General features: G+C 35.9%; 3 protein-coding genes and 1 long non-coding RNA gene across 6 annotated transcripts in view; 2 read left to right on the top strand and 2 right to left on the bottom strand.

Annotated features, from left to right (window-relative positions):
* LOC105172277 (phototropin-2) overlaps window positions 1-4290 on the top strand; it is a 21616-nt gene extending 17326 nt beyond the window's left edge. For all 3 annotated transcript variants that reach the window (XM_011093657.2, XM_011093656.2, XM_020697215.1), the window contains 5 exons: window positions 192-243; window positions 2122-2234; window positions 3296-3436; window positions 3528-3640; window positions 3786-4290. In XM_011093657.2, the coding sequence (XP_011091959.1) occupies window positions 192-243; window positions 2122-2234; window positions 3296-3436; window positions 3528-3638 (417 nt within the window). In that variant the 3' untranslated portion in view covers window positions 3639-3640; window positions 3786-4290. The remainder of the gene's footprint in view (window positions 1-191; window positions 244-2121; window positions 2235-3295; window positions 3437-3527; window positions 3641-3785) is intronic.
* LOC110012689 overlaps window positions 1-5547 on the bottom strand; it is a 9999-nt gene extending 4452 nt beyond the window's left edge. Inside the window, exon 1 of the long non-coding RNA XR_002287900.1 lies at window positions 5318-5547. This is a non-coding gene — a long non-coding RNA (uncharacterized LOC110012689). The remainder of the gene's footprint in view (window positions 1-5317) is intronic.
* LOC105172312 lies at window positions 15153-16031 on the top strand. The gene is made up of 2 exons (XM_011093696.1): window positions 15153-15413; window positions 15495-16031. The coding sequence occupies exons 1-2, from the start codon at window positions 15153-15155 to the stop codon at window positions 16029-16031; spliced, it is 798 nt and encodes a 265-aa protein (XP_011091998.1).
* LOC105172276 overlaps window positions 20695-24977 on the bottom strand; it is a 6164-nt gene continuing 1881 nt past the window's right edge. The window contains exons 3-6 of the mRNA XM_011093655.2: window positions 24219-24293; window positions 23103-23228; window positions 22567-22656; window positions 20695-20975 (exon numbers count right to left, since the gene is read on the bottom strand). Of these exons, the coding sequence (XP_011091957.1) occupies window positions 20896-20975; window positions 22567-22656; window positions 23103-23228; window positions 24219-24293 (371 nt within the window). The 3' untranslated portion in view covers window positions 20695-20895. The remainder of the gene's footprint in view (window positions 20976-22566; window positions 22657-23102; window positions 23229-24218; window positions 24294-24977) is intronic.

The raw sequence follows: 24977 nt of genomic DNA, 5'->3' as shown, positions 1-24977 counted from the left end.
TCTTAAAACGGCATCAACTATCATTTACTATGTTTCATATGTTACTTTCTTGAGTTTAGGCTCAGATTTGAATTTTCTCAGCTTTTATTTTGTATTTTTACTCAAAAGAATGAATTATATCTGATGCAAATTCTGGTGTGAGCATATAAAGTTATTGTGGATACTCAGTTCTGCTGGTGACTTAAATGCAGGAAATCATTACTGGTGAAGGTCATAGTAGTGCTATAGACTGGTGGGCTCTTGGTAAGTTTATGAAAGTGAAAGACTCCTGAGTTACATTATTCTGTGAATTAGAGCCATCAATAGGTGAGGAGCTTATTTTGAAGGCCCTCCCTTTTGCCTATATGTCAAGATAAAAGATCAATAATACTGCAACAGCAATTTTCCAGCATATAATAAAATTTGAAAGTAGAACATGGATCTTTACTCAAGGTAAAACGGCCACCAATTTTGACTTTGTGGTAATGACTCTGGTTCAACTTGCTGCTGTGAAGCTGTGGTATGGAACTTATTTTGTATGTCTTGGTCATTCATATAGGAGATAGTGCTTTTCAACAACTTCTTCTGTAGATGTTTAGATATAATAAAGGCTGATATTCACTTAGAAACAGTCCTTCCATTCGAAATAAGGATAACTGGTAAACATACTAAATCATCCATTTATTTAGATACTACCACCAAAAAATTTACAAATTCATAAAAACGAGAATGGCCTTTTATCTGTTCTGTTTTCCTCAAACTTCCAATTATATAGGTAAACTGAACTTCATTCATATTTAATCAGCCAAATGACTTACTGATATAGATATCAATTATGTATGCTACTAAAACAATACACATCAACATTATATGCGTCAATACGTGTTTTGATATATCATATTTTGTATAATTCACCAGATAATGGATTTCCATTTTGCTGTAATTTGCACTAGTGATGAAATTTCCTAAAATGCAAGCTCACCTAGTATTCATATTCTTGGACTCCACATCCATAAAACACCTTGAAGTGCCACATCATATTATGTGCAGTTCTTTACTTTCACTTGTGAGTATCAGTTCTTTTCTTTCTTCATAATTAATCCTCCATGAAAGTTGATCCAGTATCCTGTTTCAATTAATTAATTCACACACAAAAAAGAAAAATTGACAACTCATCGTGTGAGCATTATCTGTGTTTAGACTGTCCTTTATTGGATACAATAGGATCACTTAATCTATGTGTTGGTACCCAGGTACAAGTCTTGATTATATCCAGTCTTTTGGTAGGATCTCCTTTTAGGAGAGGCAGGAATCTTCTCTTCTTTCCTGATCCTTTTTACTTTTCCTTAACAAGTCTCTATGTATGCATTTAGGTCAATCTTCTAGATATATAATAGTCCTTAAAATAATGGGAAGAAGAAGTAAGCTATTCATGCTTTAGAGTGATTGCTCTCTTCTCATTTATATACTATATGTTCTATAATTTAGTGAAGAAAATACATGAAAACCTTTCCATCTCTATTTCCCTCTTCGCCCAAATCTGTTTTCATATTTCTACAAATTGCTTTTGTTGTATAAAATGCTGATATGGTTATGATGATCATTCTGATAACTTTTCCATCTATATTTCCCTCTTCACCAAGTACATTTTCCAAATTTGTATTCATATTTCTATAATTTTCTAATGTTGTATAAAAAATGCTGATATGGTTATGATGATCATTCTCCGGAGTGACAAAAATTAGATGTAGTTGGTTTCGACATAACTGCATGTGATGAGACTTATAAATTTAGATTCAGTATATTGCGGACCTGAAAGAAGTCATAAGGATTAAAAGATCACCTTGGATATTAGTAATCGACTGAAGATTTCATAAGAAGTGGATTTCTTGTCCCTCCATCCTGCTAATGCAGACCAGAATTTCCTATGTATATCTTTCATTTGCATAGGTAGGCAGAAACCTATACACTTAACTTAGATATCTCATTCCCAGAAATAGAAGCTCTGCATTCGATGAATTATCTTATTTGCATTGCATGGTTTCTTGTCTTCCAAGACATTCTGTCTTAATGAATGGCACAGGATTTAGCTTCAAAATGGCCATACTTCTGATTCCATAATCATTTAATTTTTAAATTCAGGTATACTGCTCTATGAAATGCTTTATGGGCGTACACCATTCAGGGGAAAGAATAGGCAGAAAACCTTTGCCAATATCTTGCACAAAGATCTCACCTTCCCAAGTAGCATTCCGGTAAAATAATGTATTTTATTGAGCATTACACTTATAATGTTTTCTTCCATGGTTTCTGACACTTCCTCGGTATCTTAACGTACATTGGGAACAAAACATTACCTCTGTGATTTCCGGACATGCCATTTAAATTTACCACATTTTTACTAGGGAAACTGTTGGTTAACGGTAGCGGCTGATATTGCTGTACTTCCGAAGTTTAGTTCCTCCGCTACCCAGCTTGTTGTGTGTTTTAGGTGAATCTTCAAGAACACTCCCTAAGCTACTGAGTGGATTGGGGGTAGAGGTGGTGTCGGAGATGAACTTTTCCTTTAAATATTTCTCTCAGAATGATACTGGATACAAGACTGAAGATTTAGAGGTGTGAATATTTTATATAGCAAGAGTACAAACGAAAATATTGATACAACACTCGTGATCTTTTTCCAAAAAATCTGCTGTGATCAAATTAATTCCTTCCTCAAGGAGAAAAGAAAAGAGATAAACTAGAGATGTTTACAATCCCTAAAAATCCTCCAACGTTGATTTGAATTCTACAAAGACACAACCGAACATAGTTATCATACAAAAATCAATTTAATGATCTCCGACTTCATTTCTTTTCTGTTTTCCCACATATTGAACTTGTTCTGCTCTTCTCAGTGAATGTTATGTAGAAAAACTACCTCAAGGGGGAAAAGGAATTGGCAAAAGATAGTTTTTAAACAAGATATACGTGATAACGTATTTTTACCATATATAAACTCCCATCAACTAACTGCATACATGAGATACTCTGGTAGCTGTATTTGACCATCTAGTATATCCAATTTATGATTATTGTAAAAAAGAATTATAAATTAATACTTTCTAGAAAGAATCCAATTTCAGGGAAGTTGTTATCTGATTTTAACCACTTTCTAGAAAGTGTTGAATTTTATAAGTATACAAGAACCAAGCAAAGATTAATGAATATTTGGGGATATTTATGCAGGTTATACATTTTAAGTTTGGGTATTGTAGAGACAGTAACTGAGATTCTTTTGAAGTCAGGCAGAAGTCTTGATATGGTAACTTTGCAGGTAACACTCCCAGCAAGGCAATTGATTCATGCATTGTTAAATCGAGATCCTGCCAGCCGTTTGGGGTCAAATGGTGGCGCAAATGAGATCAAGCAGCATCCTTTTTTTCGTGGAATACAATGGCCTCTCATTCGTTGCATGGTAATCATCCTCTATTAGTTTTATCTAAGCTTAATTGTAAAATAGTTACAACTGGAAGAAGAATTAATCTGTCCTGACCAACTGTATGCAGAGCCCACCACCACTAGATGTACCTCTTGAGTTAATTGGAAAAGAACCAGATGCAAAGGACATAAACTGGACAGATGATGGAGTTCTTGTACATCCAATGGAACTATTCTAGAGGTATGATCATTTCCCATAGGCTTTGTGCTATTCTCTGGATTTTCTCTTCTTAAAGATTATACATTAACCCCAGTGGTTAGACAGCCTATTCTGAAAGAAGTGGCGTGTATATAATAACAAATTAATGTTTAAGTGTAAACTGCAGGGCTACCTCTGCTCGTCTTATCGGAGCAATTTACTTCATGTGTGCAGAAGGCAACGACTTCCATATGGTACATGAACACAAAAAACAATACAGACTCCCAAATTCCGTTATTACTTCCGTTTAAGCCCAGTTTGAGATAGTTTTCCCCTTGGTTTGTTGTGGCTGAGGAGGTGATGGTAGTGGTGTTGGTTGGAGGGATATCATATTTGAGCTCGTTTTCCGTATATAGTTATAGCGTGGATGGCGTCTAGTTCTGCCCTGTCTGTTATCTCGATGTAATATCAATTAATTTCCACTATATTGTTGTGCAGTAGCCTCTGACCTGCACTCTTTATTTCTACTGATGAATAAAGAGTTGCTATGATGCAACTGGTCTCTGTTGTCCATAACACATGTTATATATTCACAGGAAAGATGAGAACAATTATAACTCAAAGGAGAAATGGTAATACTCTCCTTTCCAGAATTAATGTTCTACTTCTCTGAAAGTGGGATTTCCGATTGAGAGTTGAAACTTGGTCGAATCAAAGTGTCTTAAGGTCAAATTCAATCACAAAGGAAGCCAAAACTTGGAGTGTTACTGCGATTAAAATCATTGTTAAAATTCATGGAACCTCTGTTTTTTGCAATGTTGTAAGACCGTAGGTAGAAAACTGCCTAAACAGATATCCCACATTTGTGCATTTGAGTAAATCATAACAAAGTCAAATTTTCGGGTGAATATGTCCATTATGTTTTTACTTGCTATTTATTTTCTGCATTTTTAATATATCAAATAACTAAAAACATAATTGACAGCCATTATATCTCATTTATTTGATCATTGATTCACTATGAAGTTGCATAGGAATCAGTTCACGATCATCCATCAGAAGTATGCTGGGTTTTAATCTTTTGTATGCATGTTAATTGTCTTTTCTTGACTTGTAAATATATGTAAAGTAAATGATGTGATGAGGTCTTGCATAAACAAATAGTTTGAGTCCTCACAAGTTAAAATATTAAATTAAACTGGATTTGATGATCCAGGCCTTCCATTCATAATCACAATGTATGAGATGCTATCATTTTTCACTTTATTGTATCACCAGTTGTGAAATGATTTCAAAGTACTGAAAAGTTGTAGATACATGTTATTTTTCTATTTCACTTAGTTGTGAGGGCGATAATCCGTTTTGGTCAATTGGTTGGACTTAACATAGAGTAGCATAACTCACTTGGAGTTCTTCAAATTATGTGAAAAATGAGACAAAACATGTAGGGGATCTCATGGAGATGAGAATGGTGAAAGTGACATCATATAAAATTATTTCCATGCGAAACATAACAAGGGGATATGGAAATAGTTCTATGAACCTCAGGTTGAAGGAAGTGGATCGGCCCGGGAAGTGCGAAAAATCAAAATAAATCGAAACAAAGTATGTAAATTACCCTAGGGATGCACCTTTGATCTTTCCCAAGCATTTAGTGTACAAAATAACCATAGACCAAGAATAAAGCAAGAAAGCAACAAAATCATAAAAGAACCATACCCTCATTGATTTCTTGAACCGGCTACTAACGTTGATTCCTCCCTTCAATGGATCGAGATGTCTATGTAGAGATCTTCCAAATGTGTCTACGCTTGCACTAGGAGGATGTGATCTTCTTGTACTGGCAAGAACACAAAAGACTAAGAATCAAATGAGTTACTTTAATTAACATTTTTTATTTTCTTTCATCTCAAAGACCAAGAAAAATTTGAAGAGAAAAGAGAGATAGAGAGAGAGACTGAAACTGAGGAGGAGAGTTGTATATGGCTCCTTCAGATTTAAGGATATATATGATCTAGTCAAGGCCCTCTAAGGCTTTAGGCTTGTGTTTAATGGATAGGGATTAATTTAATTAAAATTAAATCAAACCTACGGCTAATGGACTTAAATTAAATCAAATTCATTTACAAGCCCAACATTAAACTCCATATCTTTTAATCCAATTAAAATCTAAAGCCTTTATCTCATTTTCAATTTATAAATTCAATTTATGAATTGGACCAAGTCCAAATAAATTAATCCAATTAATTTAAGAATTAACTTAAATTTTAATTAATCCAATTAATTAAATCTCAACTAATTCATCCATTGAATTGATGTAAATAAATGGTCAAATTATTTATTCCCTCCAAAAATTAATTTAATCCAATTAAATTAATTCAATTTTTTTGGAATTAATTCCAAATTAATCTCATCCTATTCAAGTGGAAACTGTGTAACTCTTTAGGTTGACCTTCAACTAGATTTGGGCATATGTGACCAACACAATTAATTAAATCTAATTTAATTAATTATTTTTATTAACTAATAATCAAAAATAGCCCGTTATCATGGGTGGCCTTCTAGCAATAATCCATGACACTAGAGACTAGATAAATAGTGACATGAATATTTAGCTTTGAGTCTCATATGAGTACAATCCCTCCATCTATCGTCTGCCGACATTAGTCTAGAGCATGGAATTGGAAGTCAGTTCTCATCCTAGACTAGACATATATACTTATAACTCGAGTCCTCGTTTATCCTACTAATGCAACCAGCAACCTATCCCATTCAGTCAGTCACTGTGGCCACAAATTTTGAGGGCATAACTAGGTCCCAGAGCTTACAGGAAACACGACTATCACATTATTGACGGAGGACAGATTCTATCTTGGTTTCCACCATCCTTACAACATACTCCGACTACACTTGATAAGATTTATGATGACCATGCCTCATGATTGAAGGCACAAGCGGATCGGCCCGGGAATGCTCTAGCGGAAGCGATAGGCGAGAAATAGCAACATAAAATTTAAATGGTCATACCAAGGGATATACCCTTGGTGTTCCCGGGCGATTGATGTAGTATGAAAATAAACAATGATAAAATAATTCATACGAGGCTATGGTTGAGAAAATACAGAAGAAGCATGAATATAAAAAACCGAAATTACCTCTTGTAATTTCAAGATTCCAAACGGCTACTCGCGTTGAATTTGTTCACTCAAGGTTCCAAAGCAGCAACTCTCTGAACAAGGTCCACACCAAGTAGGAATAAATAAGGCCTTGATCTCTTTGCTAGAAGAGCTCATGACAAAAATCTCACCTTACTAAGAAAGGGGCGACCGAATGTGTAGAGGAGTGGGAGAGATTTGTGTTGTGTATTGTGTAAATTATTTAGGATGGATATACCTTGTATAAACGGAATGTTTTTAGATACATTTTCTTATCTATAAGGTAACCATTCCATCTATTCCAAATAAAGTGGATTCTAATTTTGACCAAGTTTGCACTTACCAAAAATATAATTGTCTTGGACAACTCTCCTTCCACCAATTTGCTAGTGTGTCTTAATAAATGGGTCATATTTATAAAATAAATTCAAAACCCAATGAATTTTAATTAAATCCAATTAATTAAGCCCAATAGGTATTTAATCTAATTAAATAATCAAGCCCAAAATGTCTCTCATTAATTAATAAATCCAATTCATTAATTAATAAAGACAAACTCAATTTAAATTAATTCAATTAATTTAATTTGGATAATCCATCCAATGGATCCCCATGTGTGAGTAATCCAATTACTTATATATTGTGTAATTAATTTCTTGTTCTTCCTTGGTGATTTGTGTGTGATTTTTTAGGTTCAATTTTCAACTAGACTTGGGCTAGTGTCCAACACTATCGATTAATTAAATTTAATTTAATTAGTCGTTCTTGATCAACCCTTGATCATGCTACCACGGGTCCCCTCTAGCAACGATCCATGGAATTAGAGACTAGGTAAATGTCCGTGTAAATATTTAGGCTCCTGAGTCCATACGAGTATGGTCCTTCCATCTACCACTTTCTAACCTTAGTTTAGGGCATGGAATTTGGTATCGGTTCTCATCCTATACTAGGTATCTATCCTTTAATTACTTGAGACCACGTTTATGCTTAATTGTTCGACATAGGAACCTCTTGTTCCTATTCGACCAATCACTGTAGCCACAGGTTCATATGACGCTTAATTCTTCAAATAGGAACCTCCTGTTCCTATTCGACCAATCACTATAGCCACAGGTTCATAAGGTGTGAACGTGTCTCCAAGTGCATAGGAGATACCTCCGTCATATATTGATAGGGCATGAATTCTCTTCTTAAAACTCACCACCCTTGCTACATATTCCGATCACACTGGATAAGACTTATAATGATCATGTCTGTGACGCAATCACCTCTCGCTAGATCTAAAATACAATCATCTTATGCACGTGAATGCTGTGGTTCCTCAAGTCTGACCAAGCCTCCAAGGCTTCTATATGATGATCCCCATGAGTCAGTTTAGTCAATTCGACACCTAGCCAATCAACCCACTAAGATCGCATAGATGTCCTGAAATGTGGCACTCATCAAATGAACGTGAATCTTAGTGCAAGTCTCCATAGGACACTCGAGGTTCTCAACTTGGAACGTTTCAGACCTAGCCTTTTTGGCAGTTGATTTCATGACTGTCATCTAATGCACAGTCCAACTGCATGGTTGACCAAATGGTCAGTGGGCTTTGTTGTGATGTTTAAGTAAATATAAACATACGGGATGAGCACAACAAAGTAAAAGGACAATAGTGAACACTCATTTTATTCACTAAATAATATTACATAATATCGAGCAATTCTCAAAACAGATTACATCCAGGCCAATATAATTGGCTTTTTAGTCATCTATTCTAACAATCTCCCACTTGATCTAAAGCCAATCACCAATCAATCTCAAACCCATCTTATCAAGATGCTGAGCATGACCAATTTGCGACACTGGTTTAGTAAGTGGATCTGTTGTGTTTTCTGTTAAGCTGACTCGATCCATTTGAATATCACCTCTGCTCACCATCTCTATGTAGATGGTAGCGTCTAAGATTGAGTTTAGGACAGTGATGAGATCTCCGTTCCTTTGCTTGTGCTATCTCTTTATTGTTATCACAGAAGATAACTATCGGCTCAGCAATGCTAGGTACTACACCCAACTTTTGGATGTAGTTTTTCGTCTAAACCGCTTCCTTAGCTACTTCTAAAGTTGCTATATATTCAACTTTCATGGTGGAATCCGTTCTGATAGCCTTCTTGGAACTTTTCCAAGCATTTACATCATCATTCAGCTTGAATACAAAATTCGATTGAGACTTGGCATCATCATCGTTCGAGTGGAATCTAGCATCGCTGTAGCGTTCCAGTATCAATTCTCCGCCATCATATATCAAGAACATATCCTTAGTCCTTTTCAGGTACTTGATTATGGTCTTGACTGCACTTAGTATGTCTCTCTGGTATACGCCTAACATCTGCTTGTTACGCTTAAAGTGTACGCAACATCAAGTGTAGTACACTAGACAACATATTGAATGATGCCTACGGTTGAAGCATAGGGGATATCTGACATCTGCTTAAGTTCCTCATCAGTCTTGGGAGACTGTTTCTTAGACTGCTTAATTTCGTGCCTCAACGGAAGGAATCCTCATTTTGAGTTTTTCATTTTGAATCTCTTCAACATATTCTCAATGTACGAAGATTGGGTTAATCCTAACATCCTTTTAGATCTATCCCTGTAGATCTTAATGCCAAGGATGTAGGAAGCCTCACCCATAATCTTCATGAAGAATTGAGTGGACAACCAAGTTTTAATATCTCCCAACATCTTAACATTATTCCCAATGAGCAGGATGTCGTCCACATAAAGTACAAGATACGCAACTGAGCTCCCACTGATCTTGTTATATATACAAGGATTAAACTCATTTTTTATGAAATCATAACCCTGTATAACTTCATTAAAACCCGTACTCCAGCTTTGGGAAGCTTGTTTGAGGACGTAGATGGACCTATGCCTTTTGGTCTTCTTCAATAGAAGTGAAACCCTCTAGATGATCCATGTAGATCTCTTCCTTAATGAAGCCATTAAGGAATGTTGTTTTCACGTCCATCTGCCATATTTCATAGTCATAACATACTGCTATGGCAAGCAATTTTCGAATTATCTGTCATATTTCATAGTCATACCATGGTGATATGACAAGCAGTATACAAATGGACTTGGCCATAGCTACAGACGAGTAGGTTTCCTCAAAGTCGACCCCAAGCCGTTAAATATATCATTTTGCCACGAGTCTGGCCTTAAAGGCAGTAACCTCTCCATTAGCTCCAAGCTTAAGTTTGTAGATCCATTTGCACCTAACAAGTTTAACGGCTTAGGTGGGTCTACGAGGGTCTAGACCTGATTTCAACCCAACCAGTCCATTTCGGATCTCAAGGTTTCAAGCCACTTATCTGAGTTAATGTTTGATATCGCTTCTCCGTATATCCTTGGATCATTATCTAATTGACTAGTCAGGCCCAAGAACCTATACCTATCAGGTGGTTGGGATACTCTAGTCGACCTATGGAGGACTGGATCACTATTAGTGGAAACCATAGGTACAAATGACGTACATCATTTTGCTGAGGTATCTCACTTCACTCTTCAAGCAGTATCTATCAAAGAAATCGAGAAAAAAATTGAGAACCTTCTTATGGAAAGGAACGGGAAACAGTGGTTATGCTAAGGTTGCATGGAAGGAGGTGTGTCAACCCGTGGAGGAAGGGGGTCAAGGTATTAAAGATATTGCTCATTTAAATCGTGCCTTGATGAGTAAGAAACTCTATGAGGTGATAAGATGTGATCGGACATCGGTTTGGGTGGAGTGGCTCTATCATGGTTGGTTACACGACACTTCTATCTGGACGGTGTGTGAGGATCGGGGATCATGAGGTTGGAGGAAGATGCTACGCCTTCGCCCTTTCCTTCGACCGATGGTTGATTATCAGATTGGGGACGGAAGGGATTTTTTTATTTAGCAGGACCCATGGCATTAGTTAGGGCCGCTTATCGACAAATTCCCACGGGCGCCGAATTTGCTAGGAATTTATGAGGCCGCCAAATTGAGCATAGTCATTGATGGAGGAGATTGGCGATGGCTGCTTATCACGGACTTCGAATGCTTGGAGATCACTCACTCCCTTCCTCACATCCACAGAGGAAAAATCGTATTTTATGGAGATTTGCAAAAGGCCAACCCACATCCCAGACACTTTACTAGCTCTTTGATCCACTGGGGACGAAAGTTGCTTCGACTTTACTACTTTCGGGGTCCTTGAAAATCCTGCGCCATTTGTTCATTTTGTGGATGGCTTTACTCAGCAAGCTACCCATGATGGACAAACCATGGCTTTCCCATCTTGGTGGTTTTGTTTTATGTGATGCGAGGGCAACAGAGACACATGATCACCTATTCTTTCATTTTCAGTTTAGCAAGAGATGTCTTACGGAGGTTCGAAGGTTGGTTTGGTTCGCATGGCCTAATCGGGATTGGACAATAGACATTGAGTGGGCCGCACGGAAATAGAGGGGCAAACATATTGTCAACATAGCCTTTCGAGCTTTACTCGCTTCATGCGTTTACCACATATGGAAGGAGAGGAGTATCAGGCGGTTTGAACAAGTCGAGAGGACGCCGACAACGTTGGCTAGATTGATTGTTGATGATGTTAGACAGAGGATTCTGAGTATTAATTTGTCCGATTCTGTTAGTACAAGTGCTCTTTATAGATTATGGTATATCCCTTGGCCTGTTGGGGAAAAACCTACTGAAGACCAACTTGTTGTACTACTATTTTTTGTTAATGCAAATTACATTTACCCAAAAAAAATCATTTTTCAAGAACACTGTGTTTCTTGAGATAGAAATCTTTTGTTCAGATGGATCATAAAAATAGTACCCCACAATTTCTTTCGAGTATCTGAAAAACCTACACAAACTAGACCTCGATTCTAGTTTGTCTCCCACTAGCCTCTCGACGTATGCGGGGCTACCCCAAACTCTCAAGTACTTGTAGGATGTAGGTTTGTCATCCCATATCTCGTATGGCGTCTAGGGTACTATCTTGGATAGCGCCATGTTGAGCAACTTGGCCATCGTCTCAAGAGCCTTAAGTTGTGGCATTGTAGGAGAAGTCCAATGAGAGAGAATTCCATTGTCTTTTAAGTATTCATGAACTCAACACTCAAATACTCTCCACCTGGGTCCGATGGAAGGATTTTGATTTTACGGTCAGTTTGATTCTCTACTTGAAGTTTGAATTTTTTGAACCTTCCAAAGACCTCAGACTTGTACCTCATAAGATAAACATAACCATACCGTGAGTGATCATCGAAAAAGGTTATGAAGTATGAGTATCATCCTCTAGATGGAGTATTTAATGGTCCACACACATCCATATGGATTAAATCCAATAGACTGCTGGCAAGCATACTTTGACCAAAAAAAGGTTCCTTGGTTATTTTTCCTTTTAGATAGGATTCGCAAGTTGGTAGATTATCCAAATCGTCTACGTTTAGACTTTTTAAGTCCACCAACCTTCTCATCCTATCCTTAGAGATATGGCCTAGCCCCCGTGCCAAATCTATGCGTTGTTATGATTATCCAATTTTCATTTATGTTGGACAGTCATAATTCAATTAGACTGTTGGAGAATATAAAAGACCATTTGTCTATATACCAAGCAGATGAAAGACGTTATCTTTCATCAAATAAAAACCATCTTTATTGATCGTAAATGCATAACCATCACTGTCTAAAATAGAAATAGTAATAATATTCTTGATCATGCTCGGTACATAGTAATATTTCTTTAATTCTATCTGAATATGATTGCTAATAACTAAGTTGAGAGATCCCACGGCTTCCGTAGAAACGGCCTTGCCATCACCTAGTCTCAAGGTCATCTCATCCTTACTTAGCTTTCCGCTTCTTTCCAGTACCTGCAAGTTATTGCAAATGTGAGCTCGATAGCCAGTATCCAATGCCCAAGTAGCAGAATTAGCTATCATATTCATTTCAATCACAAACATACCTGGATTGGAGAGGAGTTGGGAGCACTCTTTCTTCCAATGCCCATTTCCTTGGCAATGCATGCAGATATCATTTGTCCTCGACTATTGTGAACCGCCAACTTTCTCTTTCCTTTGCCCATTCCCATCGGGGCAGTAAGGGTGCTTGGAGTGCTAGAGTGGCTGTGATAGGTTTTCCATTTCCTTTGTTCCTCTTCCAACGTCCAACCTTCTTGCCTTAAGCCTTGGAGGTTGAATCCTCTCCTACCAATACTGCCGGCACAGACTTGTGGGTTGTTGCCTCATATTGAACCAGCATATTAATTAACTTATGAATAGACTTCTCAAGTCTGTTCATGTTGTAGTTAATAATAAATGGATCATAGGACGGAGGAAGAGGGAGGAGGATCACGTCAATGTACGTGTCATTATCAATCTCAACTTTGGGGTCTTTCAGCTTCTCCACTAAGGATAGCATCTTGACTCCATGACTTTGTACAGAAGACCCCTCAGCCATCTTCGTCCCCACAAATGCTTTTATGGCAACATATCTAATATGCCTGTGAGGAACCGCATAAACCTCTTTCATTCGGAGCATTATCGAGGGAACATCTTCCAATCGATCATACCGCCTCTGAATGTATAGTCATTGAAGCCAATATGATACTGAAGACCTTACCGTTGTCCTCAAGCCACTTTTCGAACGTAACACGATCTTCAGGCGAGGATCCTTCCAGCAAGGCCGTCTGGAGCGGCTTGTCCAAGACATAGCGTTGGTTTTCTAAATCTAGGACAACCTTTAGATTTTGCAGCTAGTTGTTATAGTTCGCGCCATTGAATTTGTTAGTCTCCATAATCATAGTTAAAGGGTTTTTAGACATTTTCTATATAATGTAAAAAATGATAAAACAGAATCAGCAAATGATCAAAATATTATAAGCAAGTTTAAGATATGTCTTTTAGTTTTTAACTCTCCCACTATTTATACGGAAGCCCATAACTCTCAAGTGGGGTTTTGAGAAACCGTTTCCTAGTGAGCTTGGGATCCACAAGCACAATTTACCATGTCCTGCTTTTACGATTCACATGGAAAGAGCCTTGTGGGAGGTATTTAATACCATTCTCATCCCATGAGATTCCAAAGATGTTTTCCCCCGCCTCTTCTTTTGATCCTGAGAACTCCAAGCGAATCATGTTACTCGTGAGACAGGAAAACGATGAATATGTTCCTTTGTTCACAACAATGGTTCAAATTTTCTTTATTCCAAATGTGCCATGACGCGTGAGACCACATTTGGGTAGTGGTAGCTTCCTTACTACATTGTTGTGGATAGAAAGTTTGGATAGGTCAAAACAATTTTCATTCAAGTTCTTTATGGGCCTAATATTTAACTTGGTCCAACCAAATGAGAGTTAAGTTTCAGTATTGACCGAGACCTCCTCACATAAACATATTGCATACATAAGTATCAAATATTTATAGCATTTAAATAAATACATCGCATGTAATGTAACCTAGCACACCCCTATTGGATGATCATGAGCCCAACCTATGCAACTCACTAAGCCCGTAGTAAATTTTAGGTTTATCTAAGGTGGCCTTATGCCATTACAAAGGTGATTACCCATTAATACACTAATGGGCCTTGTAACTCCTCCTTTGTCTTCCTTTATAACGAAATTTAAGACCTCAGAAAAAATCCTATTCTACTGAAAATAAATTAATCAAACTTAGAAAGGGTTATGTTAACTCTGAAAATAAAGTAACCAATCTGAGGTTTTAACAAAAACTCAATGAGGTCATTAACATAGAAGAGATACATGGAATGATGAGCTAAGACTCACCGACTCCAATAGCGAGATCAAAACACTGGCTTCTTTCACAGTCCATTAGCCAATTTCACCTGATTACTCTTTGAAATGTAATATATAAGATTGCGTAAAAAAATTGCAAATAGACAAAACCCACTCCTTCTCTCAAAACCATCTGCATTTATATTAGGCGATTGATGACTAACAATTGTTGGAAATGACTAATCTTTTCGGACTCCTAATCATCAAAGACTTCTAAAATCCAATTTTGCTCCTAAATATTAATAAATCCGTTGGATTATTTGTGGATGGGATAGAGTCCCAATTTTTCCAACAACTAATGTATGGTCCTATAAATAGAGCTTAAGTTCATTTTATTTTACACACCAACATTTCGAGAACAATTCCATTTGCTTTCTTTCACTGCTTTCTCTTCTTCCCTTCTGAGTGTTTTTGTTCGTTGTTCCAAGCTCTCTTCCACGAGTGCGCGTGTAAGAGAGTTATAACTGTGTTAACAGAGCGATCGGTTTATACTTCTACACCACTGTAGTACCGAAATTTCGCTTTCAAGACAATGGTTCTCCATGGCACAGTCTTTAATTTTTCCAGTAGTTGAACGCAAAATTATTGTTATAATGGTTGTTCCAATTACTAAAACACTGCCTGACCTCTCCAAACTAGAGCCACTTGACGGGACCAACTATAAACGATGGTCACAAAAGTTGCTCATATTTTTTGAACAATTGGACGTGGACTATGTGCTGTTCCAGAATCCACTGGAAACTCCAGCAGAAATCTCCACTCTTGCCATTACTGCAGCGACGATCTCCACAGAAGGGACGACCACAAAATCTGAGGCTGAGGCAAAACTGAAATACGACAGAGACAATAAAACGGTGAGAGGTCACCTATTTAATCATATGAATAATTCTCTGTTCGATTTATTTGTCAACTGTAAGAGTGCCAAAAAAATCTAGACTACAATGCAGGCAAGATACAGAGGTGATGACACTGGAAGGAAAACATACGTCGTCGGTAAATGGCTTCAATTTCAAATGATCGATAAGAAGCCTATAATGGACAAAATCCATGAGTACGAGAACCTAGTAATTGAAGTGCTGAGCGAGGATATGAAAATGTGTGAAAATTTACAAGCCAACGTACTACTGAAAAAATTCCCTCCTACTTGGAGTGAATATCGCAACCACTTGAAGCACAAGAAAACGGATCTAACACTTCAAGAATTAATCAGCCATATGAGAATGGAAGAAGCAAATCGCCTAAAAGATAAGGAAACTTCCCTCTCTTCTCTTTTAGTTAAAGCTAACCTTGTTGAGTCTGCTGGATCTAAAAACAGGTTTCACCAGAATAAAGAAAAAGTCTTTCAAAAGAACAATCAACACAAGATGTTCAAAGGACCTGACGGCAAGATCCAAAAGAACAAAATATCGTGCTACTACTGTGGGAAATTAGGACACAAAGCGTACCAGTGCTACCAAAGAAAGGATCAATAAAAGACAAACCAAAAACCAACCACTAAATCTACTCCATAAGTCAATCTAGCTGAAAATGATGAGATCATCGTTGCGGTAGTTGTAGAAGCCAACTTAGTAGAGAACAAAGAAGACTGGATACTAGACACTAACGCATCCAGGCATTTCTTCTCCAACAAAACACTATTTCATGAACTTAGTGACACAACAGACGGCGAGTGTGTTTTCATGGGGAACTCTACAACTGCCGGAGTGCATTACAATGGAAAGAAGCCGGATCAAAAGTCGGGGAGAGTACATAATTGAGAAGAAAAATAAGCCTTATTATTCCAAGACAAAAAATGAGAGAAGAAGAGATAAAATACAAAGGGCACATGGGACCACCCAAGATAAATAATAATACATACAAATGGTCAAGTGCATCGTGATCATCCGTTGTCATCCAATTAGCATAACAATCCAATTAAACATGCTAGACATATATCATGCATACCATATATAATAAAAAGGACATGATATCTAATATCACAAAAATAATTATATGCAGAAAAGACAAGTTTAAAATTACAATTAAAAGGATAAAAAAAATATGTGCATCAAATGCACAAAATAAACTAAATTAATCAAGCAAGATAATTTTAGAAAAAATCCAATTTAATCAAAAATTAAATCAACAAAATTAATAATTAATCATAATTATGCATAAATAAAAAAATTCAATATTTTGGAGAAACGGCGAAAAAATGGCCCTGCCATTCACGTCGGCCTGCAGTCGTGCCCAGACGGCCGTGCGAGCATCCACAGTGTCGGCCGCCAGTGCATTGCTACAGTGCCTTTTAACAATTTTTTTATTCTACACAATAAATTGAAAATAAAAATCAAGTATTTACAGAAAAAAATTAATTTTTCTTAAACACTTAAATCATCTAAATAATCACAAAATTAAATAAATTAAATTCTGCATATGATTATCAATAACATAAGCAATAAAACCTTGCTTCAAAGAACCATAAAATACATTTACATGCTCATCACACAAAACCAATAGCTTCTAGATCGAATCGGACTCTGATACCATTTAAAAGATGCAAGCGGATCGGCCCGGGAACGCGCCAGCAAAAGTGATAGGCGAGAAATAGCAATATCAAACTTAAACGGTCGTACAAATGGGTGTACCCTTGTGTTCCCGGGCACTCAATGTAGTATAAAATAAAAAATGACAAAATAATTCATAAGAGCTATGGTTGAGAAAATAAAAAAGAATCATGAATATAAAAAAGCCAAAATTACCTCTTGTAATTTCAAGCTTCCAAATGGCTACTCGCATTGAATTTGTTCACTCGAGGTTCCAAACAACAATTGTCTAAACAAGGTCCACAGTCCACACTACACCGAAGTGAACGAGGCCTTGATCTCTTTACTAGAAGAGATCAAGACAAAAATCTCACCTTACTGAGAAAGGGGAGGGGCGGCCGAATGTGAAGAGGAGAGGGAGAGATTTTGTGTTGTGTATTATGTAAATTATTTTCTAAATAATTACGTACAATGCATACATATATACCTTGTACAGATAAATAGAAATGTTTCTAGATACATTCTTTTATCTATTTGGTAACCCTTCCATCTCGTCTAGATAGAGAGAATTCTAATTTTGACCAAGTTTTTACTTACCAAAAATATAATCTTCTTAGTCAACTCTCCTTCCACCAATTTGCTAGTGGGCCTTAATAAATGGCTCGAATTTATAGAATAAATTAAAGGCCCAACGAATTTTAATTGAAAATGTCTCTTATTAATTAATAATCCAATTCATTAATTAATAAAGACAAGTTCAATTTAAATTAATCCAATTAATTTAATTTTAAATTAATTTAAATTGGGGTATCCATCCAATGGATATCCATGTGTGAGTAATCCAATTACTTACACCTTGTGGAATTAATTCTAGATTAATTCCTTGTTCTTTCTCGGTGATTTGTATATGATTCTTTAGGTTCACCTTTTAACTAAACTTGGATAATGTCCAACACTACCGATTAACTAAATCTAATTTAATTAGTCGTTCTTGATCAACCCTTGATCAAGAAAGCCCGCTATCATGGATACCATCTAGCAACGGTCTATGGCACTAGAGACTAAGAGAATATCCATTGTAATATTTAGGTTCCTGAGTCCATATGGGTACAGTCTTTCCGTCCACCGTCTCTCGACCTTAGTCTAGAGTATGGAATTTGGTGTCGCTTCCCATTCGGGATAAGCTATCTATGCTTCAGTTACTTGAGAACCGTGTTACGCTTAATTGCTCGATACAAGAACCTCCTTTTCCCATTCGACCAATCATTGTGGCCAGAGGTTTATAAGGCGTGAACGAGTCTCCAGGTGCATAGGAGATACCTCCATCATATATTGAAAGGGGACGGATCCTCCTCTTGAAAGTCACCGTCTTTGCTACATATTCCGACTGCACTAGACAAGACTTATAATGACCATGTTTGTGACACAATCACCTCTCGTTAGATCCAAGATACAGTTATCGTGTGCACATGATTGCCATGATTCCTCAAGTCGGAGGACTACTCCCATACTATCAGAGTCGGAGATTCAAATCATACCTACCATGGCACCAAGGCTTCCATATGATTATCCCTACGAGTCAGTCCAGTTGATTCGACACCTAGCTGATCAACCCACTAAGATCACATAGACGTCCTACGTTTGTCTCCGTGAAATGCGGCACTCATCAAATGAATGCAACTCTTAGTGCAAGTTTTCATAGGACAATCGATGCCTAATCTCAAGGTCCTCGACTTGGAGTGTTTTAGACCTAACCTTTTGAAAGTTGATTTCATGATCGTCATCCAATGTGCAGTCCAACTTCATGGTTGTCGAAATGGTATGTAGGTTTTGTTGTGATGTTTAAGTAATTATAAACATACGGAATGAGAAGAACAAAGAGAAAAGCCAAAAGCGAACACTCATTTTATTCACTAAATAATATTATATGATATCGAGAAACTGTAAAAATAGATTACATTCAGGCTAATTTAATTGGCTTTCTGGTCATCTATCCTAACAACGACACAACCATCGATCGTCATATCCAAGATACAGTCTTCCTATGCACGTGATTGCCATGATTCCTAAAATTCAAGGACTAATCTTGTACTATTGAAACTAGCAATCTCAGTCATACCGATCAAGCCCTCAAGGATTTCATATGATGATTCATGTTCGTCAGTCCAGTCAGTCGATTACCTTGGCAACTAACCCACCCAAATTGCATAGATGACCTACGTCTCCTGTCGACGAAACATGGTTGCAATACTTAGTGATGGGAAGGTCTAGCCTTATCTTATGCAGGCCGTATTCAAATCATTAAATCCGTTCTCATGGCATTAAGCATCTATTGGGCTTCCACTTTTATCCTTCATAAAGGGGTTATTCGAGAGATTGAGAAACGACTGCGTACATTCCTATGGAAAGGAACGATAAATCAGGGATATGCAAAAGTCGCTTGGAGGGATGTTTGTAAACTAATTGAGGAAGGTGGTCAAGGATTGCGTGATATTGCAACCCTAAACCATGCACTCATTTGCAAAAAGCTATGTGATCTGATACGCTGTGATAGGACATCCATTTGGGTAGAGTGGTTGCATAATGGGCGTCTACGAGAAGCGTCTATTTAGACAACTCCAGAACGCAGAGGTTCGTGGAGATGGAGAAAGCTCCTTTGCTTGCGTACCTTATTGAGGCCGATGGTGGAGTTTCACATTGGAGATGGGTCTTCAGTCTAACTTTAGTAGGATCCGTGGCATGCTCTTGGCTCTTTAATTCACAGATATTCGGCAAGGACCGCGGTACCTAGTTCTAGGCGTTTAGGAAAAACTCAGTTGTGTTATTTTGGATGGACAATAGCATTGGCCCATCAATCCACATCGCCTTGAGTATATGGAAATCCTATAGACGCTACCTACGATTCATGAGGGAATGATTTCATTATATGGCAGTATAAGGATGGGCTACCTACTATAGCATCTCTTTTTCGATACCTAAATCCACCAGGACCCAAGGTAGGCTGGTCCTCACTACTTTCGGGTTCCTTGAAGATTTTGCGACATACCTTCATCCTATGGATCGCAATCTAGGAGAAATTTTCCACTGCCGATAAACCATGGCTCTCCTACGTAGGCCCCTGTATATTGTCTGATGAAGAAGTGTCCGAATCACATAATCATTTGTTCTTCAGGTGTTAGTATTCTCGACCATGCTTACAAGTCCTTAGATGGTCTGTACATTTTTGTTGGCCTAACTGTAACTGGCTACGGGATATTACTTGGCCAACAGCAAAATGGAGAGGGAAACACATCATAAACATAGCATATCGGACATTGTTGGCTTCTTCTTTTTATCATATATGGCGGGAACGCAATCTACGGTGATTTGAGCAAACGGATCGAACGACTAACTCGCTAGCTTTCCTTATCTTAGAGGATATTCGGCAGAGAATACTTAGTGTCACACTACCTCCCTCTGTTAGTTCTTGTGCACTTTATAGATTATAGCGTATCCTTTGCTCTGTCGAGGGAGAAACCACACTTTGAACATTATTGTATTATACGATCGTACCCTTTACTCATTGAAATTTACATTTACCCGAAAAAAAGAAATTAATACACATAAAACGTGAAAAAAATAGCACATATATATAATGTTTTTTTCTATTTTAAGATTTATTATATACATCCACATGTCTAACTATACAATAGTACTACATATGCAATCCAAATACTCCTCTCAATCAATTTACGAAAATACAAGTCATGGTATGCGTATGAAAAGTGCACAAGGCCAATGATACATACAGGCAAACAATCAATAAAAACCCTCATTTCAAGAAAATCATTCCAATAGATGCAAGCAAGATTGTCATCCAATGGAACTTCCCCAGAGAGAATATCGTTGGAGCTGCATATATGAAGAGTTGAGGGTTAAAATTCGAGTTGAATATTTATTTTTTTTATTTACAGTAAATATTTAATTATGATTAATAGGAATAATATGATAGTTTACATGGGCACCTCATAATCAGTGTGTTGGTTCTATCGTATTTTATCTCGTTGATTAAATTGGCAACAATCTTTTAGCCAATAAATAAGATTTATTATTAAATAATTTGGTGCTTCAATTTTATCTTTATTTTCTAGGAATAGTTCAATTTGTTCATTAGGCTTAATTGTAATTTTGATCCTTAAATATTACGTGTTTGGCATTTTAATTTTTAGTTAAAAGTACAAATGATAATATAGTCCAGTAACTTTTTACTTTTCACAAATTGAGAACATTTGCAAGCATAAATTTGAACGGAAAATGCAAGCAATCCCCTATGATATTATAAATGAGCAAATTATTTTTTTATTAAAAAAATATAGTAACTTATTTTTCTGTATTTTTTAAAATATAATAATTCACCCCCCTGTGTTTTTTAAAATAAAATAATTTACCTTTTCAGACAGGAAAGTAAATTGCTTCATATAAAAAGTATAAGAAGGTAAATTGCTATTTTTTAATTATAGAATAATTATTTATTCATTTATAATATCACATGGATAAATTACATTAAACCCAAAATTTTAAATTATTAATCCTTATTCATTATGTAACTTTTCTTAATTTAGCGTTATTTTCTTCAAGTGAATCGTGTATAAATGTTTTTATCTGTAATTGAAGTTTCATGAAAGATCTTCCTTTTAAAATATTAAACGTTAAATATAAAATAATTTTCATGTTTATTAATTTAAACTTTTACACGCTAGAAGAAATATTATTTAATTTTAGTGATGACTAATTACTAGATTAAATATAAAAAAGTGTCGTAAAGACTAATTAACTGCGATGTGCAACAGTTATTAATCATTATTTGTGCAAGTGAGACTAAAATATTGGATACAGTTAAAATTACAAAAGATATTTTAAGGAAAAAAAAATGCAAACAACCCCATGTGATATTGCACATGATCAAATTACTCCCTTTGAAAAAAATATAGTAATTCACTCCCCTGTGTTTTTATAAATGAAGCAATTCATCTCCTTACATAGGGGGCTAAATTGCTTCATTTTAATCAACACATAGGATAAACTACTATTTTTTTAGGGTGAATAGCAATTTATCCCCCTGTGATATTGAAAATGAGCACATTATCTCCCTATGAATAAAATATAGCAATTTACCCTCCTATACTTTTTAAAAATGAAACAATTACCTCCTTATACAGGGAGGTAAACTGCTTCATTTCAAAAAATGTAGGGAGATAAATTGTTGTATTTTAAAAAATACAGAGAGGTAAATCGCTATTTATTTTTTTAAGGGGGTAATTTGCTCATTTGTGATATTACAAAGGGATTGCTTGCAATTTTCTCTTCTTTTTTTTTTTTTATAAAGAGCTCATTTATAATATCACACGGAGTAAATTATATTAAACTCAATATTTTAATTAGTTAAAATTATATCAAATATTCATTGGCCATTATCAAAATATTCATTAGTTTAAACACTTACCTTGATTAGTGTCATCGGCAGGAGAGGTGTCCGAAGTAGATTTGGAGACTCTTATTCCAAGCTTTTGACACGAATCCGACCCGATAGCACCTAATAACATTAAGTATATATATATATATATTATTAATTTTGATTAATGCAATGAATTAATAAGAACAAAAATATTATTATTAATTTAAAAAAATATTATTTTAGTTCGCTAAGTATGTCTAATTTTAATTTTAGTCCGATAACTATGTTCATTTTTGTTTAGGTCCAGTAACTTACGAAATTGCTTACTTTTAGTCCTCTGACAGATTTTCGAACAATTTTACCCCTATAGTGCATATGGATTAAAACGCCTTTCAAAAGTTGCATAGGGGTAAAATTATCTGAAAATCAGCCAGAGGACTAAAAGTAAGCAATTTTGTAAGTTACCGGATCTAAATAAAAATGGACATAATTATCGGACTAAAATTAAAATTAGACATATTTAGAGAACTAAAATAATATTTTTCCCTTATTAATTATTGATGAAAAGTGAAAAGAAATCTTACAATCACTGTAACAGGGGAAAGCGGAGATATTGAGGAGATTAGAGTAGCCTGCATTGCACTGGCATGTGTGTGTATGTGTTTTATTTTTGGTGCATGTGCCTTCTCCGCAATAGATCCAATAGCAAGCTGACAAACAATTCAAATATACAATATATTTATATATATATATAAAAGTTTTTAAATATACATCATTTATTTATGAAAAAAGTATTATTTTAGTCCGATAACTATGCCCATTTTTGTTTAGATCCAGTAACTTACGAAATTGCTTACTTTTAGTTTTCTGGTAGATTTTCGAACAATTTTACCCCTATACAACTTTTAAAAGACAGTTTTAGTCCATATGCATTCATAGGGGTAAAATTGTCTGAAAATCTACCAGATGACTAAAAGTAAGCAATTTCGTAAGTTACTAAACAAGACAAAAATAAACATAGTTATCGGACTAAAATTAAAATTAGACATACTTAGCGAATTAAAATAATATTTTTCTCTTTATTTATTTAATTTAAACTAATAAAACAGACCTATATTATTGAAGAAATCTACACTCTACGTAATCAAAGAAGAGTAATTAATAAGGTTAAAACCGTCAATCAAGTCTAATTTAATTGAAAAAATTGAGGTTTAATTATTAGAAAATTATAGGTCGGACTATTATTTATACGTGGGCGCTAGTTTATTTTAATAATAATTATTGATTTACTGTAATAATAATAGTTATTGAATTATTATATACTAATTATTAATAATTGAAATTTATGATATAATTATAGGACAATTACATTTTCCTCTTCTGAAGTTTAGTTTAATTACACATAGATCCCCTGTAGTTTGAAAATTGTATCTAGTATTCCTGAGATATGCTTCTGTCCAATAAATAAGTTTCTCCGTCAGTAAAATTCCACTTAATTTGCTGGTATTAATAAAAGAATTGAATGAAACTTGATATTTTATCCTCGATTGACTTATTACAAACTTATTGCAGGTTAAATAATTTTTTTTATTAAATTATCCTTATAACAATGAAAATATATCACAGGCATGCATTATCCCTATAATTATAACTGTCTTCTTAAAGCAACAAAACAAAGTTGAAAGGCATAAGAAACTTACGGTCAAAGAATGATAAGTTGTAGGGAGTAGGTGGAACTGGAGGAGCAGCTGGCATACACGAGTAATCAAGCGAACCTGCACCACGACATAAATAATGCCTTAAATATTCTACATGACGTAAATTTATATAGATGTAAGATGCTAAACAACCACAATTTTACTCAAAACCTTAAAAAATGAGTTAAATGCAAATTACCACATGTGTTATACGAAATGAATAACTTATTTTTTTTAAAAAAATAATAAATTACACCTCCTTATGAAATTAAATTTTTAATATTATTTAATAACCGTTGGATCTAATTTGAATTTAAGGTTCAAATTAAACTAATAAATCTACGGTCTAAATTTTGATTTATTTTAATCCACCGTTAAATTTAAATAAATATATACACTTAAACAATATATAAAAATTTATATTATATATAATTAATAGTTATATATATAGAGAGAGAGAGAAACAACGGCAGGAGAGGGGGTGGGAGGAGGAGGAGGAGGAAGGGGCGACGGCCACTGCGACAAGGATGGGCGAGCGATCGGGGAAGGGTGGGGGCAGGCGACGAGAAAGGGGGAGGCCTGGGGCGACGAGGGTTGGGGATGGGGAGCAGGCGATAGGGAAGGGGTACGCCTGGGGCGGCGATGGGTGGGGCAGGGGGGAGCGGGGAGCGGGGAGCAGGAGAGGGGAAGAAGGGGGAAGGTGGGGGACGCCAGTGATGGGGAAGGGGGCCAGGCAACGGGTGAGGGGGGGAATTGATGGGG

This window comes from Sesamum indicum, linkage group LG10 (genome assembly GCF_000512975.1).
Source record: "Sesamum indicum cultivar Zhongzhi No. 13 linkage group LG10, S_indicum_v1.0, whole genome shotgun sequence".
NCBI classification, from domain to species: domain Eukaryota; kingdom Viridiplantae; phylum Streptophyta; class Magnoliopsida; order Lamiales; family Pedaliaceae; genus Sesamum; species Sesamum indicum.
Note: the sequence above shows the minus strand (reverse complement) of the source record. Positions and strands in the feature narration are given on the sequence as shown.